Source organism: Poeciliopsis prolifica, unplaced genomic scaffold (genome assembly GCF_027474105.1).
Source record: "Poeciliopsis prolifica strain line A6 unplaced genomic scaffold, Auburn_PproV2 SCAFFOLD021, whole genome shotgun sequence".
Taxonomy (NCBI): domain Eukaryota; kingdom Metazoa; phylum Chordata; class Actinopteri; order Cyprinodontiformes; family Poeciliidae; genus Poeciliopsis; species Poeciliopsis prolifica.
Window position 1 is genome coordinate 9,196,330 of NW_026562396.1, and position 19,485 is coordinate 9,215,814.

At 40.1% G+C, this 19,485-nt stretch overlaps 1 protein-coding gene across 1 annotated transcript; it reads left to right on the top strand.

Annotated features, from left to right (window-relative positions):
- Nucleotides 1-9,216: 9,216 nt before the first annotated feature.
- On the top strand, nt 9,217-12,832 carry LOC129369495 (putative gonadotropin-releasing hormone II receptor). The gene is made up of 3 exons (XM_055044941.1): nt 9,217-10,239; nt 11,644-11,848; nt 12,281-12,832. The coding sequence occupies exons 1-3, from the start codon at nt 9,598-9,600 to the stop codon at nt 12,712-12,714; spliced, it is 1,281 nt and encodes a 426-aa protein (XP_054900916.1). The 5' UTR covers nt 9,217-9,597; the 3' UTR covers nt 12,715-12,832.
- The last annotated feature ends 6,653 nt before the right edge of the window (nt 12,833-19,485 follow it).

A 19,485-nucleotide genomic window follows, 5' to 3' on the forward strand; every position in this document is an offset into this window, starting at 1 on the left:
ATTACACCTCTTTTAATTTTCACACCATGCTTTCCATTGCCTAACTTGCACTGCGGTGACCTGGTTCTGCTTTTAGATTAAGATTTCTGATGGAAAAGGGATTATGACTGATCATGACCAGGATCCTGGAATAATTGGACTATGGTGTAATTGAACTGACAACACAGAGGGAAGCAAAAAAGTGGAGCCAAATAGCAAGTGTCAGCACTGTATCACATTCTCTCCTCCTCTGGCTTATGACGGAGCCGCTGCCCGGCCAAGGATCAACGACATTCGTCACTCATGCCAGGGCTGACTTTGTTGTGCCTGGATGGATAAATGAAGAGGTGGACCAAGACTTCAAACATGGTGACTCATCTGTGACATTAACTATCCAGCTCTCTCTGCCTAAAAGAGAGCAGAGGAGCTCAGTCAGGCAGAACTGCTCCCATCCTCAGAGCCCAGACGGACCATGAGCATCGGCTCTCCGGAGAACAAAATGTTACGCATTATTCACCCTCCTCACTGGAACGTGGAACGATTTCTTTGCACGATATTGCAATAAGTAGCTCATATGCAGAGTGAAGAAAAAGCTATTTTTTTTAAGTGAGGCGGTTCTTTATGGAAGCCCATTTCCGCCACAAATGAAGAAAAATAAAAGCTCAACAGTAAGTCATAATTATAAGCTTTGAAGTCATAATTGTGAGAATAAAAGTCATAAATTTGCATTTTAAAGTCATAATTACAGGATTTTCTATTCTATTTTAAGATCGGAAGTTACGTTGTGTCTCTAGAGAGGTTTGCTCCACTATCCTATAGCTTTGACTTCGAAAGTCAAAATTCTAACTTTGTATCTGAAAATTATGACTTCATGTTGATTTTTTTATTTTTGATTATGCTAATGGCCTTCCAGAGTTCTTTTTGGGGGGAGGGTTCTCCAGTAAAAATGTAATTAGTCTTATTACACCAACAGACCTTCTCTTCTTATGCGATTTATTTTACCTACAATTTTATTTCGCTTTCGAAACGTTCCATAAACGCTGCGATCCCTTCATGCCTTCTGCATCTTCACTCCCTGGCCTTTACAACTCAGCACAATCAAATGGCAGACATTAATTTGCAGGATGCTGCAGTTGCCATGTTTTGCATTTTGTATGACAATTTGCGATTTCATCTGCACAACTTTCTCTCCAATGACCTTTTCCGTCAGAGCTGCAAAAAGATCCACTCCACTAAGCACCGCCGTTGCTTTATGCTGATTTAGAGTCACAATGTCGCAGAACGAACGCCACGGTTTCCTCGTTGTCTGTTTCCATGTAGATGCATTAAGTCGATTTCTGTTCAAACATTTTCTGCAACCTGTTTCAGTTCAGACTTGACAGATAATGGTAAAATAAAGTTTCAATATGTGAGCCAGAATATAAATACTGTAGAATGAAAATGCATCTCCCTCTAGTTTTTATTGATAAAGACTGGAGAAGACTGGATGAATATTTCCTGACGATGTTTATGGTCTCGTCTTCTTAAAAGCTGGCTTCATTTTCAGTAGGTTTCAACATATTAACTCATATTAGCCTGCTCTTCCTTATTTGTTCTTCCAGTTTTTGTTCATTTTTGTCAGAAACACAAATTTTAATGTGTTTTGTTGCAATTTTATGTGGTATACAGACCAAAACGAACTTAAGCAAGTAACCAGAAGGACTTTTTTTGCCCCTTTTTCCCACCAATCTTAAAAAAAATTGACCAAGTGTTATACGTATTTGATACGGTAACCCGACATTAAAATTAGTCCAACTGAATAAGGTTACACATAAATAAAATGGACTGCGAAGTTTCTGTAAACAAAATTGCTCTTCAAAAAATATTTAATCATCACGATAGAAATTATGGAGCGATTAATTGATTACTGAGACAGGATTGCTATAAGCCCAACAACACTTGTAGCAAAGAGCTACAATGGTATCAGTAAGTTCAAAGCATATCCATACATCAGAATGACCCAGTCAAAGCCCAGACAGGAGCAGTGAAAACAGTGTTTACGGACCCCATTGTTTAGATTTAGGTTTAGATTTGCAACACAGGTATAGATTTATCAAATAAAACTTGTTTTCCTTCTACTTCATCATTATACATCATTCTGTTTTGGTCCATAATTGAAAATCCCAGTGAAATACATTGAAGTTTGTGATTATAATGTGATCAAATGTGATGAAATGAAGGGATGTGGCTACTTAGCTAGCTAACTCATGCAATGATATCATCCTGTGTCCCTTTGACTTTGTGTTGTGACTCAACTGACTCATTTTCGTGTTATAAACATGCCAACAAAGCGCAAACGAAAGTGACATTTTAATACATGCATCCTCATCTTCACTGTACATCTCGCTGCCACTCCAAAGTGCCTGCTTTTGGATCCGTCACATACCACACGCTAATTTTAATCAACACTGTGTTCTCCTGTGCCCTCCGGCAGAGACAAGAGAACAAAATTCCCTCTGTGGAGAGTCTTGTTGTGCTCCAGGCTTCGGTTTATTCCTTTTGCATGTGAACGTGAGCCTGTTTATGCTTGCAGTTAGGAGTGTGTGTGAATTATTTCTGCCACTCTGCATCCCGGCGGCTATTGCGGTGACGGGCGACAAGCCTCGGTCTTTCCTTGGAGACGAAATGTGACCGACTGCATGTGGAAGCTGCGGAGGCAGAGCCGAGGTCAATCGATTAGCCAGATGAGGCAGAATGCTCTGTGTTTCTCTCAGACTTCTACTGGTTGACATAGATCATCAGTGCAAACTAAATTAAAAGTCCCTTCTTTTGTTCTTTTCTTTTTTTTTTACAGCTTTTTTGTTCATATATATATATAGACATAAATTACGTGTACTTTGGCAAAAAAAAAAATTTAACTTACAAGGCAGCAGAATGAACACAGGTTCATCCCAACTCTGCAGGGATGTGATGTAAACGATGTTGGTCATACAGAGTTTGTGCTGAACTCAGCATTATTTTTTTTTATTCACATTGTTTCTCAGCACTATTTAAACATTATTTGCACAACTGAAGCTGTGAAAGCAATGTGACGTTCCAAGTGAGCTAAACTGAAACAGACAAAAGCAGTTTTAGTTTGGATTTTGATCTAACAGCCCGGCCTAGTTAAAGCCTGAACTCCCAACTCTGTTTTTGACACAGTGAACAGTGTCCTTATCGACATGTGTCTGCGTGTTTTCATTGAAAGTGTGCACAAAACTTTCTTAATGTTCAGCTCCTGTGGAAAAGACAATTTCACAATCACCGTGTTTCCCTTTAATAAGAAATGCAATTAAAACGTGTATTACAGTTTAATCCCTAAACTGGAATGTTTTTCGTTCATGCCGTTGTCCATGTTTGTCCCTAATAATTAACTGTTAGCTCCAGACAAGTGAATTTGTATTTGTTAAAGTCACCAGCAAGAGCCGACAAGTCGGATTAGCCTGATCGATGCATCTCTACTTAAGATCAAGTTATTTTCAGATGAACTAATTTCATTTTTTCGACCCTGCCAGCTGAAGGGGAACCTCCAGTGTCTCAGTGACGACTGAGACACTGGCTCCGTCCCCAAAGTGCCGACAGTGAGCAGAGAGAGATCGCTTACTAATTCCCTCTGCCGTTGCATTTCTCCTACTTTAGATAAAATATATGAGGCATATTTGGAGAAAAAATAATTAAACACATTTCTTCTAAGTCAGTGGGCGGCCATATCTGTTGATGCCAGAGGTCCTTGGTGCTTAATGTGCTGACTCCAGCCTGGAGGCTTTACATGAATGACACACAGTCAGGCTTAGCTGGGCTTTAGAAAAAGAAGGTCACTCCACTTATTTTTAGCAAACATACAGCAGAGATACAAAGTCAAAGATTTCAAAGCTGAGACTTGAACTTATTTTGAGCTGCTCAAAATGAGCTGGTTACTGTATATTTTGTAAACATACAGTAAGCTTAACAACCTGCAAACCTTCTCACCTGACGCCATGTTGGAACCACAAACACAAAGACCCCGTCACAACAAATTCTGCTGGATGATAAACTGTTCTGGAAGTTGCTGCAAAAAACTTAGACTATTTTAAAGTAATGTATAGGCAATGGCATAAAGATGCAAGAACAAATTCCCAATCAACAAAGTTGATTGATCTAGCAAACAATAAACGTTAAGTCATTTTTAAATACCCAAAAATAAATTAACAATCTTAAATCTATAAATAGGCCTTCCAGTTGCAGTTAATTAAAGTTAGGATGAGTTGTTGGTGAAGTAAGTAGTTAGCATGGTGCTTGGACTGACGCCCGGTGTCTCATATCAGACCAGCAGCCGGCAACATTTGGCGGCTCTGGACGTCCGCTGATCCGTCTCATCGTCTGCAAGACACGTCCACATCACATCAGTTGTTCTCGGTGTTTGGCGACAACGCAGCGTCCGTCCGCTGATTAAAAACTCTTCCACATAATCACCTGCCGCTTTTAATAACAGCTCTCAATATGCGAGAGACAAAACGGTCAATCTGAAGATGAAATGTATTCTGTGTTTTCCTTCTTCCTTCCTCTGATCTGTTGGAACAAACAGACAAAGGCTGAATGGCAGCCGGCGTGGATCTCTGTATTCAACCCAAATCAGGCCCAGCGTACATCTCCGCCGTTTGATCTGGAGTCCTTAGGAGATGTTATTCTCCTCTCGTTGAAACTACATCCCCCCTGTTATGTCGTCAAGGCGATTATCTATCGCGTGGTGAAAAAAGACGGCTAGTAATGGCTCAGTGGTTCTGTCCGTCCACGTTTGGTTCCTGTGAACAGCCTTTCTCACCGTCAGCCTGGCCCATCGTCTTCTGGTCCACTTCCTGCTCTGCGGTTCTTTCAAGATTCTTGTGTTTATTTAGTCATTTTGCTTCAACAGACTTGCGTTGCATTTTTAAAATAGAAATCTGAAAAGTGTGGCATGCGTTTATATTCAGCCCCAAAATGTGTGTAGATCTAGTAGTTGTCCACATTATTTCTACTGAGCTGATAGAGATTAACTCTATTTATCATCTAAAATTAGGAAAATTCTATTGATTCAGACTGGATTTTATTTACGGGTATCGGAGTAAAGAGAGATTAATAAAATGTATGAAACATTTTTCAGAATTTTTTTCTTAATGTTGAAAAACAGCTATCCCTTTTGTTTTACTTCACAATAGTGAACTGTTACAATCCAAATTAAATACATTGAAATTAGTGTTTTTAACATGAACCAAAAAAAATGTCAAAGTTCCAAAGATATATATTCTTCTCCTCACGTCCATTTAATAAGCAACAAAAATAGTTGTAGAATCAGTTACTCGATAATTTGCATGTGGTGTAGAAGAACAAAACCAATAGACATGTCTCCTGACTGCTGCTGCTGCTCTGCATAACCCGTTCAGGGCCGCTTCTCCTTCACAAATTCACAGGCCGGTGAACAAATCAGAGTTAGAGTGGAGTTCAGTGTTTTGTCCAAGAGCACCTTGACGTGGAAAGCACCAACCTGTCCAATGACAGACGACCTCCAGCTGTCCTTCCTCTGGAGATTCATCTGAGTGGACGGGTCTCTGCTGTGGGATCCGCACATAGGTAAAGGAAATAGATGGAAATTTTATGATTTATGGCTCCAGGATATTTATTTGAATGTACAAATAGTTTGCATTATGTAATGCATGCCTTAAGATAAAATTGTTTATATTTATTTTTATATTTATTGTAGATGCTGTATAACTTGGGAGGCACAGTAGTGCAGCACAAGGGTTGGAATCCCAGCATGGGGTCTTTCTGCATGCAGTTTTTCCTGTTCACTCCAGATTCAAAAGTCCAAAAACACGACGGTCCGTTTCCCCAACTTATCCTACCTGCATATAGTGGACCACTGCCTCACTAACATTTTCTATTTTATACATGGAAAGAAAGTAGAAAAAAGTTTTTTCTAGAACAAACATGGAAGTTTCTGAGATTAATCTCAAAATTTTTACTTTTTTTTTTTTTCCCATCTGCAATCGTGGCAATACGTGCGCCGGCTCCACTGTTCGTGGTTGTTTGTCTGCTGTGTCTCCATGTTACTCAAAGGAAACGCCGACTCACACACCCAGCAGCCCCACTGCAACGTTGAAACATGAAAATATAAACTGTAATGGATGCTGTGGGATCAGTCTTACAGTACGATGGGAAAATACACTGTGTCGTCTCAGTTAAATCTCCCAGGAGTTGGCAAATGCATGCCGCATTATTTTTGTGCCTCCGCTCAGCTGGAGATAGCACATTATTTCTGCCTCTCGCAGGAAAGAAGAAGAAAAAACAAAAGACAATGGATTTGTCAGGTGTGTCCAGCACACACAGCTAAATATACTGCTGTGTTTCATCTCTTTAATTGCTAAAAATGAAATGCTCAGTGAAACACACCAAATGCATGAGACGGTTTACATTTTCTCCTAATTGTCTTCTTGGGATTTTTTCCTGTTACTTTCCCCACATTGTGATCTGAGACTTTGGAGGAGAGTCACATTCAGTTTTTTTGTTGTTTTTCCCCATAAGACGATAAAGAGAAACAAACGTTTTTTTCTGTATTTCAATGGATCCTGATCTGTCAGTAGTTCATTATCTTTGTTTTGTTCCTCCCCAAAAAATCACTAAATGTACAAAATATTTTGTGTGGTTCAATCACTAAATCTGATGACTCAGCAATCTGAATGATCAGAATCAGACTGCTGTCTGATTACTTTGTCCGACTCTCATGCAGACGAGTAACAATTTAGTATTTTTGTCTATTTAAATGGACCGGAATCTCTTTGTCGATTGTGAATCTGCTCTCATGCAAAGAGACCGGATGTAACTCTTCCCTTGATGCTCGACAGCGCTGAGTCACAGGACAAAATGGTGCAAATAGAAATTAATGTGTTAAACAAACAGAAGAGGGGAAGAAAGGAAGAACCGTGTGGAACGTGCTTGCATTGTGAATTTCTGCAAAAGTTTACCAAGAAGTTACCTAACTTTTGGGCTTTCATCGATTGATTGCAGCAATCAATTGGTGACCACTCTTCTTATTGACTTACTTGACTTCTAAACAAATCGTCTATAAACAATCAATCTCATTACTGTCCTGTTAAAACATCTTATTTGGTTCAAGTGTGAACTGTGACTATCTGACCGCAGAACCGTTAAAGACATTGGCTTTCTGCTACCTTTCACTTCAACTCTTCCTACTTCCTGGGTTGTTGTTGAAACATTCAACCAAATTTCCTTTGATCCGCTGTGATAATTTGGTTCAGACGGTTAAAAGTGGAAACAATTGGGTGTTCCAAGTGGACAGTGCTTTGTTTCTCCAGCTCTACCTTCGACCAAAGTTTGCTCCTTTTGGAACTTTTGTTTTCAACCCTGTAGCTAAAAGAACAATTTTGCATCCCAAGTGTTAAACAAAGTGCACCTTGGTGCTTAAGTACAAGCATCAAGGTGTAGTGTGTGCACAGTGAAATAAACGTTTCATGACTGTGGGAAGAAGCTCAGCACAATCACAGATACAGAAAGGAAGTGCAATCTCTGCCGACATTACGCCTCCAGCTAAGATTCATATTTCCACTCATAGCATGGAGGGCACAGTGGAAGCCAACCCATCACGGAGCTTAAAAAGTAAAGAAAAGGAAAAAACATTATGGAAAACTGTTTCTGTTTTCTTACAGCTTGTATTCTTATTTATTTGTGCTGTGGAATTGGGTCTTCTTGGAAATAACATCTTTCGGTTTGGATGGGGAGGCAGTGGAAAACCAATGCAATAACAGTTTGAAGGCTATAGAGGCCATTATTGTTCAAATGTCTTTCGGCCTGACAAAAATCAAAATTCAGACTCAGAGCAAAAAGTATCAAGTATCTGAATCCTCCTCTCATTACCTCGTCACGACCCGGTTCAGTTCCGTCTAAACTCGACGACAGAGATGCTAATGGGCTGCGGAGACCAATTACAGCTTTTTCTTTCTCTCTTTCTTTCTTTCTCTCTCTCTTTCTTTCTTTCTCTCTCTCTTTCTTTCTTTCTTTCTTTCTTTCTTTCTTTTTCTTCATTCTTTCTTCTTTCTTTCTTTCTTTCTTTCTTCCTTCTGTTTTAATGCGGGGTTAAAATTAGAAACTTCGCTGCTATGCTCGGGTTTCCATCCATTGATCCGACCGACGGTCGCGCGGGATGCGGAAAAGCTCGTGCGCGCGCCCCAATCAAGCCTCTGACACGCGCGCGCCCGGCGGAGGGAGAGAGAGAGAAAGGAAGCACGTAAAGGACGCTGCCTCTCTGGTCTCTGGCGCAGGGACACATCTGCGTGGGGACACCTTGGGACTTTCTGTGGATATACAGACTAAACAGAAAGAAGCACGCGGGACGGATCCACAGCCGTGTCTGGAGCATCGTTTACTCTGGATTTTATTTCATTTTGTTTTGTCTGCCTGCAGTTTTCCAACACCTGGGGGGCTAATGTGAGTATGATTGACATCAATATTGTTTCTATCATTCATTTACTTTCTCTATATTATTCGACTATAACTCAGTTCACACCTTTAGCGGCTGGCGCACAATACAATGTTTTCATAGATGCTGTGATGAAAGTGAACATTTCTGCCCAGGTTTGACCTGTTTACTGAGGTTTACCTGTTTTTCTCAAACTCTGTTGCCATAAAAGGCTGTAAAATTTAGTGGTTTAAAAAAAAAGAACACTAAATCTCTGTTCAGTGTGAAATTATCCAGTTTCAGATTGTCAATTAAAGGTGATAAACAGATGATAAACTGCAGTTTTTTGGTTTAAAGAAAAAAAAAAAGACAACTACAAATATTGGTAATGTTGAAACTGCAGTGGAAGATGTGGTCCATCTTCTTTTAATGAAGATAAGTGTCCAAATAAAGCACCCTCCCCCAGCCATATTTTTACCATTTACTCTCTGAGCAACACCAGACTCAGTCCTTATGGATGGTAGATGAACATAAGCAACAGAAAACAGGTTGAATTGTTTCAAGACCGACAAACGACAGAGACCTTTTGAAATGTCCTTCCTGAGCGCTGGTGTTGCCCCTGACAGGTTTACTATGAATATTAAAAAAATATATATTTTTAAGCAATTAGACCACAGATCTGCTGAATGAGCTGAAATATCAAACCAGCTGAATACTCGAATAAATACTCGATAACTTCATGACTAAATACTCTTCAAAGCTCAGAGCAAGTCTTTTACTTTCTTACTTTCATAATTGTAAAAAAACAAGTACCATGCATTAAACATGTTCTGGCTTAAGGTGGTAGTGATGGGAGCTGCATTTAGAAATCACTCAAAAATCTTGGCAGGTTCCTTCTGCGCAGTGAGATTCTGTTGAACCTGTTAAGCTCATTTTCCCTCCTGACAGTGCTGTGCAGCTCACTTGTCTTGATTGGTTTCCAGGTGTTGCTGCAGGAAGTGCTGAAAATGCACCTAATGTGATTTGTGAGAGCCGAGTGTCTTTCCACCTCAGTGAGCATCAGATGACTGCTCCTCCCTCCCTGGCAGCCTCTGTGTCACACACGCAGCTGATTTCTAACTTCTCCTCTTGCAAATGCAAATCCATGCAGATAAATCTTCCCCTTAAACTTTATGAACATGACTGTGTCCTGTTTTCTCTCTTTCCCTTCGGCAAGTCTCTGCGCCGCCGAGCAAAATGCTGACTGCGTGCTGAGGGCTCGGGAAATGAACGCCTCGTCCTGCTGCGCCGGCCCCGTCGCCATGTATCAGCAGGCCTCAGGACCTGACCTCAACGCCAGCTGCGACCTCTCGGCTCCCCGCTGCACCTGGACGGCCGTGGACGGGACCCCGCAGCTGCCCACGTTTTCCACGGCGGCGAAAGTCAGAGTGATCGTCACCTTCATCCTGTGTGGCGTGTCCACCCTCTGCAACGTGGCAGTGCTCTGGGCGGCCATGGGCCACCGACGCAGGTCCCACGTGCGCGTGCTGATCGTGAACTTGACCGCGGCTGATCTCTTGGTCACCCTCATCGTGATGCCCGTGGACGCCGCGTGGAACATCACCGTTCAGTGGCTGGCCGGAGACCTGGCCTGCAGGTGCTTGATGTTCCTCAAGCTGCAGGCCATGTACTCCTGCGCTTTTGTCACTGTGGTGATAAGTCTGGACAGGCAGTCGGCGATCCTCGACCCCCTGCAGACCAGCATGGCTCCGAAGAGGAACCGGGTCATGCTGACGGTGGCGTGGGTAATGAGCGCTCTGCTCTCCGTCCCTCAGGTGAGGAAGCATGAAGTGATCAGCCGATGGAATCGAAGAACATAGATCACACTGCAAAAACACAAAGCGTTCCTGAGTCATTTTGATCTAGTTTCTAGTGCAAATATCTTAGTTCACTTGATAAAAGTCAAAACTAACTTACAGGTAACTTTGCAGCAAGAAATGGGAGCTGGTCTCAAGTCAGTTATTCCTTAATATTCATGAAAATCTTCTAGTTTTAAGTGAAATAATAATCTGCCACCTGAACAAGATATTTTTAACTCATAATATCGCCACCTTCCTAAAATAATGGCCCAGGTCATCTTTTCTCAGTAATTTTTTGCCTACATCATCTTCTGGCAATAAAAAGGGGTTAATTTTTGTAAAAATCACTTGGCAGAAAATGACTTGGGCCATTATTTTTAAGAAGGTGATTTAAGGGGAATCTTTGGTTCCACTGGGAGAGTATTTCACTTGTAACTAGAACTTTTTCATCAATATTAATGAATTGTTGACTTAAAACAAGTTTCTTGCTGAAAGTTATTTGTATGTTGGTGTTGTCTTATTTCAAGCGAACTCAGATATTTGCACTAGAAACTAAACCAAAAGGAATTCATGAGGCTTTGTGCTTTTGCAGAGAAATGCAGGTTTATAGGATAAGACAAATATCAAAAGCTTGTGTCCAGTTGCCCTCGGCTGAAGCACTGAACTACATTTTCTGCAATTACAGTGCAGTCTGCCAGTACGTTTTTACTTCTGATACCATATCGATATTGCAGCTTTGAGAATTAGCCAATACCGATTTTGAGCCAAAACAATATCAGAATGAATCATACATGATTTTACGACTTATTTTGAAGTGTAGAATGTTAGAAAAGCCTTGATCAAGTCATGTTACCGAAACAGAGAACAATAATAAACAACAAAAAGGTAGGAGAAGAACTGGGCCATTTATTATTACCCAGTTGGTCTGCTTACTGGATACAAGCACTGCAGGATAGAAATCCTGGGGTGGACTAAGTGCTGGAGAGGAATGCATCAGAGATTTTAGATGCAGGCTGATATAATATGTAATAGTATATATAAATATATTTAAATGTGACGGAAGTTTCTTTTTTTTCTATTGTAACTTTTGACTGCTGGACTCGTGAAAATATGCACATCTGATGGATTCAAAATTATGCTTTCAAACTTAAGAACAAAGTATCGTCTGCCAACTATGTCGATGTTGAGGTTTTGTACAAATTCACTTGGAAAGATTTAAACTTCTTGGTCTAATAAAGATTTTTTTTTCTGTCCAGAGACATTTTTGTCAGAAATAATAGTGAGCAGACATAACATTTTAGGTGCAAGCTAAGAAATGACTTGATTATACTCTCGTTGTCAAAGTTGGAATCTCACGTTCATTCTCACCTGCTTCCACAGGTCTTCATTTTCCACAACGTGACCATCACCTACCCAGCAAACTTCACTCAGTGCACCACTAGGGGGAGCTTCGTCACTCACTGGCAGGAAACGGCCTACAACATGTTCACCTTCTCCTGGCTCTTCCTGCTGCCTCTGGCCATCATGATCATCTGCTACAGCCGGATCTTCATCCACATCTCCAAGCAGATGACAAAGAAGAATGGTAGCTACGCAAACCAAACAGCGTTCACTTCCTGAGACCTAGTCCTAAATGAAGACAAGAAAGAGGACATAGATGGAATATCAATGTAGAAATAGTTAGAGATTTTTGTTTCACTCATGTTTACTAAGTCTAATATTTTTATCTTTTCTGGTTCACTAACATGAATTTTATTACTTTATTCTCATAAATGTATTCATTATTATTTTATTTGTTCTCATTATGGCCATAATACTCTGTTTTAGGTGTTAACTTAAGGAACCTGAATGCTGAATGAAAATCAGAAGATGCTTTAGCCAAGCCTCATATTAAAAGTCTGCACTCTTACTTTATAACAATCTAATTGGACAATCTATCATGAATGTAATGATAAAAAGGTAAAAGAGAAGCCATTATTCATTGAGTTTACTGCAACCTCTTGTTTTTTCCCTTTAGTGTCCTCTGATGAACCGCGTCTTCGCTGCTCAAAGAACAACATCCCAAAAGCTCGGATGAGAACTCTGAAGATGAGCATCGTCATCGTGGTCTCCTTCATCGTCTGCTGGACTCCGTACTACCTGCTGGGTCTCTGGTACTGGTTCTTCCCCGACGACCTGGAGGGGAAAGTCTCGCACTCCCTCACCCACATCCTGTTTATCTTCGGGCTTTTCAACACCTGCTTGGACCCCATCATCTACGGCCTCTTCACTGTGCGCTTCAACAGGAGGCCGAGGAGCTGCTACAGCAGGGCCACCGTGATCTCCGGGCCGGACGCCAAGCCGGCGGCGGCAGAGCCCCTGAAATGCGCTCTGGCTGGAGGATCTGCGAAGGGCGGAAGGGACGGCAGCTGTGAACCAAATGAGCAAAAGTCCACCGACAGCAGGCTCTGAATGCATGCAGCCACTGACGATGGGGGGGCACAGAAAGCAATATGTGAAGAGAAACAAAAGCAAGAAATGCAACTTTTATTTGTCATTGTTCCTGGACTCACACTAACACCCATATGCGTGTGTGAAAGGATATTTATCACTCATTAGATTTGAAGGTGGGTAATGAGTTTATTGTTCTCACTGTACATCTTATATACAGGCTGTGTCTGTAAATGGCTTCAGCGTTTGGTCATTAAAAAGCTTAAAGAACTGCTCGGGGTACATACCCAGGCAGTATTATGTGCTTTTCAAACACATGGTATCATTTCATAGTACAATCAAGTAACTTTGTTACCTTCAGTTGTCATAAAAATGCTTTGTGTATCAAATATGACTGAACAGTAATTTTACTTCCTAATTTAACGCCTTGAAATTGGGCCGCTGTCTCTTTAAAAACTCCTCTTCCTTCTGAAGCTCCGCCTTCAGGAAGTCATCACAACATGGTTCCTCTATTAGCCTTTTAACAACGTTTTTACCAGCTGGGAAGCAGCTCGTATAATGAGCTCAGCAGATGTGCAGTTCTACCAGGTGTTTGCTAATTGCTACTGACTAGTCTGAAGGAGCTGTGAGGGGAAGTCACTTCTCTGTGAGGTGCTAAACTGCAGCCCTGAGGAGGAGCTGCGACCCTGAAGGCGGGGCTAGCTCCACTCGGGTGTCTTGCACAGCTGAACGTTGTGCCATGGGAGATTAAAGGATTTCTCAAACATGCACCAAAGAATCAAAGCAACACTAAAGGAATGTTTTTGATGAGGGAATATGATTATAACATGATGTAAAGTTCAAAAAGTTGATTTTTCATAATACTGCCCCTTTAACTCACATATTAGCTCATCTAAACTGAGTTCTTTGCAAAAGTATTCACCCCCATACATACTTTTTCTATACATTTACAGCCTTAATGTGCATTTTATTTAGATTTTATGTGATAAATAATAAAATGCACTCATTATGCAATCTCTCATTGCATAATGAAAGATTTTTTTTCAATATTTTTGCAAATAAAAACATGGAACTGTTTTGGTGATGAATACTTTGTAGAACCACTTCCGTCTCCGTTGTGTCATCCAGCTTTGCACATCCAGAGGATGTCTATTAGTCATCCAATCAGATTTGATTGTGAAAATAATTAATCACAAAAACCTAACCAGTTAGTTATTCTGCTTCTGCTTTCAGAAATGAAACTAAACTACCAGAAATGAAAGTGATTTGTAGCTAACTCCAACTAAGCTAACCCCTTCTTGACCCACGTTTTGACACATGCAAGGACATGGACACAGCTGGAGGTCCAAACAGTTGTGGGCCGATGCCAGGCTGTGTGAGATCTGGGCAGACAGTAAAACTTTTAGCAGCCAACGACTGGCAGCAATTCAGTTTCAATTCAAGTTTAAGCAAAGTTAAGTTTACTTACCCACCACATTTTAGCACCAAGGCGGTACAAAGTGTTTTGCATGATAGAAACATAATGCAGTCGCTTATGGAATGAGCAATAAGCCTTGTGCTTTGTCAAATGCCATCATCAAGAATAATCATCATCAAATATCCTGATCAGTGTTCCGGTAATTATGAATCGAAAGCAACTCCAAACTGCTTTTTTTTTATTTTATTTTTTTATCTTGACTTAAAGGAACAGTGTTTCAGATGTTTTGCAGTTTTCTGGGAAGTTGGTTCCTAGATTTGTGGTGCTTAGAAGCTGAATGCTGCCTCTCCATGTTTGGCTCTGGTTCAGGGGATACAGAGCAGAACCAGAACCAGAAGACCTGAAAAATCTGGAACCAAGGTTGATACAACAATAGCAGATCTAATGTATTGCGGTGCTAACTACTTTGTGTTCTTTCACAACAAAATACATTGAGACAATCTGTAAAAAACACAAAATTATCAAGAGGCACGATTACTTTACCAACTCTTTGTACCTCTCCTCTAAAAGAGTGTCAGCTGACCTTTAGCTTTTCACTCCTGTGTACACATTGTAACAGTGACATCCAGAGCGGTCTCACCAGTCCAGTCAGCAGTTCCGGTCAAGGACAAACAAGACGACAGGACATCCTCTGGCTTAATGGAGGAACAGGGGGGAGGATTACAGAGAGCTGTAGTGACCCATGACTGAGCTGTTGTTTTTATGTGTGGGGTCACCTGCTAGGGTCTATATCAGTCACGCTTGAGCTGAGCTGCTAATTTTGGCTGAAATTAAGCGTCCAGATTTTCCCCACACAGCTCTGATTTAAAACAAGATGTTGGGTTTTCTGCCTTGGAACCATGCTTCTCCCCGTCGGCTGGCTGATGCCCAAAAGTCTGACAGATCAGTGATCTGTCCACCTGCATCATGTTCCGTCTGGTGAGTGGGCGACGCATCGTGTTCTCCCGGTTTCGTCAGCAGACAGATGTGGTTCGGTGTAGCTCATGGAACAACAGCTGCTTTGTTCAACAGCCATGCTAACGTAAGATTAATGTGTGCTGATCACAACAACTGGCTGCTTTTGGCTCACAGTGAAAGTGATTCCACTCTTTATCCCTATCAGAATAATCCACGCTGAAAGGAAAATATTTCATTTAATTTAATGAAAGTTTTTTTCATTGACAAATACAAATACTTAATGTAACAACTAAAAGAAATCACGAGTGAAATGTAGCAGAAAGAGGAATATGCACACTGAGAAGGGAGTGGAGAATCAGAAGAGCTAATTAGAGGTGAGTAGATGAAGCTGGAGAAAGAAGCAGGTGGAGACAAAACAAGGGAATCGGAAGCAGCTGCAAATAGCAGGTTGAGGTCGAGGTGAGAGACAAAAACAGTGGAGGAAACTAAAGGAAGGGAGCTGAAAATGATGTGAACAATGAATGAAAAATAACAAATCTGAGCAAGAACCAAGGACAGAATAATCTAATTCTAATCTATCAGCAGGGAATAAACTAAAATGGAACATCTAAAATAATAATAACAGAAGTAATAATCACAAATGAAACTAAAACTAAACACCTTCAGATCAGTCAGACAGAAAGAAAGACAAAATTGGATTCTTATTTAAAATAAAAACATAAAAATAATGTTGTTGTGATTTCTTTTATTTGTAGATGCTGAACAAAAAACTAAATATGCAAATAGTTTTTTTTAGTTTTTTTTTTAAACCAAAACATAGAAAAAGATTTAACTGACAATTTTGTCTGGAAAACATTTGCCTTTCGCAAAAGAAAAGCAAAACATTACTCATTTTCTAAAGATCATTTCATGTTTACTATTTTCTTTCTTCAGTCTACAGCAGGAACTGAACAAAGCTGGATATGAGTGCATGAGTCTTGCATGGAAACTAACCAAGTTAACAGGATACCTGCGCCCACGTCTGTCTTCAGTCTCAATACAACTTATTTTTTCAGATTTCTTCATTTTACTTTATCTTTTAAAAGTGCCAGAGTGAGCATGCAACATGATACTGTTGTGTGTCTGATTATATCATTTTAAAAAATATCATCAGATGTTACAATCAAACTTTTAGTCAGTGCTTGAGTGCCACTTCCCCCCCAAAATTATTACACTCTTATGTGGGTAATTTGTTGGATTGCTGTTTTTTATTTAGCTGAAGTAGTCCTGCCTTTTGAGCAGAGGTCCCAAAAGTTATTGCCTAACTTCCTGTTATTTCTGCTTAAATAAATAAAATAAAATCTGCCCCCGCCCCCCCAAAACAAAAAAAGAAAAACAGAAAAGAACTGCTCTTTCTGTAGGTTAAATCTTTGCTCACTCCCATTTAACGTAACCAGGATGATCTGTGTTGCCAACCGATTGTTATCCATGTTTGACCTTTTCATTTCTTGAAACGGTGACACAAAAACCTGAAGGCCTTCTGTCATTTTGGCAGCTGGCAGCTGACACTCCTGAGCACTCGGTGGAGACGGGTCCAACATTTCCAACCTTACACACACACAGTACAGGTGACCTCAGAGCTCAGAGCTGAACTCTGTGCTCGGTGCAGACAGTTATGGACAGTTCAGAGCGCTGGAGGTCGCAGCCGAACCTCTGGTGCAGCGCCACTGAGAAGAGGGAAGTCTGAGTTTATTGTGTGAGTTGACAACAAATGTCCTCTCAGGGCTCTTCACAACATCAACAGGGCCCGAACAATGAGCAGAAACGGGCCGCTTTAGATTTAAGGCAGCGCGATGGATTCGGCATCCGCACTGCAAAGCACACAGAGTCTTACCAAGTACTTTTGTCTGTAGTTTCTAGTGCAAATATCTGAACGTCACGAATGAAAACAAAACTAACCTGCAAGTAACTTTTCAGCAACATTTACGAGCTCGTTTGAAGTCAGTAATTTCTTGATATTGATTAAAACGTGCTGGTTTTACTGGTTGTTTCACCTGTCCAGTTATAAGTGAAGCAATCTGCCAGTGGAACTGTTACCCTTCAAAAACCAGTACTAAAGAATGATTTACTTAAAACAGGTTCTTATATCTTCCTGAACAATTACTTGTAAGCCAGCTTACTTGTAAGTGTAAATGTTACACTTATTTCAGGTGTAATAAGTGATTTGCACCAAAATGGAGAAGTTAAATACTTCATATTTGTGTGTTTTTGCAGCAAACAGCCCACAGATGTAGCAGCGCTTGGCAAAGCTCAACATTTTTAAGAACTACCCGGAGAAATCAGAAGAAATCTAAGTCATTGAGAAAGTTCACATTTTAGACAACGTATTTAAAAAAAAGATGCGATGGATTCATTTATTTATTTATTTTCAGATTCTGCTGAAAACATCCAGTAGCATTTGCTCATAATCTCTTAGATGAGTGCGGTTTATATTATTGTGACAATCTTTGGCTCCAGACTGGAACCAGTTTATCTTTTTAAAATTCTAGCCTCATGTCTGAAGCAGATAAATCAACAGAATGCTAATTACATTTTGCATGGATACGTGTTACGCTCACACACGTCTGTCGGTCAGTGTTAAATTTGTTGGGTTGTGTAGGCTCTGCGCTCCAGCAGCCAAGTTTGTTACTGAGGTCAATGTATCTTTCAGTCACTTGCAGATAAAGTGCAAAGATAGCAGCCATTGGAGCTCGCCACAGACAGAGCAGCCACTTTGGACACGCTCCGAGATGTAATCTCCGCTAACTGGCTTTGCCATTTCAAAGTGGCATTTAACACAGCGTGACCTTTTCAAAGGTTTCGTCTCGCTCAGCAATGTGATTGATCACTGTGAGCTTAACCTAGAAACAGCAAGAGCTGAGATTTTATGGGGCTTTTTCATACAAAATTCCTTAGATTTGTCAGATGTTAGTCATTAAAAGGGAGGCTTTTTATGTAAAATCAACTTTTTCAAGATTGTCATCATGTTATAATGTTATCCCCTCATTAACAACATATATGGAGCGTTGCCTTGATTCTTCTATGCATGTTTGAGAAATCCTTTAATCTCCCGTGGCAACCATTCGGCTGTCCAATATACAGCATTGCCTCTTTAAATTTAAATGGCACAAGATTGTCAGGTGCATCTGTCAGTATGCAATTTGTTTCGTTATTATCTTATGCTTTACTGTTTATCTGGTCAAAAGCCACCAATGTCTGTAAAGTGGAGGTACACCACACTTTTAAGAATTTTAAAAATTTGATCCAGTAAATATATCTGGGCTTATGCTTAAACCCTGATTAAAAGAGCAAAAGTTCAACGGGTGCAAATGACCTATTCAAGACTCGTGCCTATAGTTTGCAAACAATGCTTGATATTTACCAGGTTGGAAGTGTTGAGACTCCACATGTAGAACTAATTACAGGAGACTAAAAATGAAATTTCATGTAGTCCTGTTGTAAACAAAGAGCCTCCACAGTTCAGGAAGTAATTTCAATGATTGCTCCCGGCTGCAAGCTAATTTTACTTTTCTACATGTGGCAAAGGTTCTTTCCTCTTGTGTGCTTCCTCCTCTGAATCTTGCATTATCTGCTTGCTATGTTTTTTTTTCTTCACTGTTTTCTTTCTGTTGCCACTAAGCTTACACAGGGGTTAAAATGTCCGATGAAATTAAAAAAGATAAACTAGGTCAGACTGAAAAAAATCTGTCTCCGACTGTCTTCTCTATATCACTGGAATTAGGGCAGAAGAGTTAGCATTTCATTTATTTTGTCTTTTTGTTTTCTTAACCAAAAGTACATGTGCTGATTTTTTTCTTTTTTCTTTTTTTTTTTTTACAGTTTAAAACTTGCTGCATATTTTAATTATGTTCTGTTGGGTTTTGATGTGGTAACACCAATCTACATAGTGCACAACTCTGATGTCAAAGGAAATGTTACTTTTATAATTGTTTGCAAATAAGAATCTGTGAAAAAAAAAATAATAACACTGAACAGAAAACACTTGAGGATTACATTATAATTAACATAAATGACAGGAATGATGTGAATATATTTAAAGAAAGTAAGAATTTTAAATAAATGTAAAAAAAATAGATAAATGAAATGTGCATGGTAGTGTCTGAATATGTGAAAAGGGATTATGCTTGGATAAAGCAACTAACTCAAGACCGAGTGACAAATGACATACACATATTATTTATGGCGTGCTTATCTGGAAGACGCTTGTTTGAATTATTTGTTTATTTTTCTTTTTGCATTCTTGCACAAAATGCACCGCTTTCTTTCCCCCAAGTAGGCTATCACATGCAGCGCATATCAACTCTACTTTCAGTGATGCAGGCAGAAATTCAATAAATAAAGCTTTGACAGAATCAGATGTATTGACACGCCCAGTATCT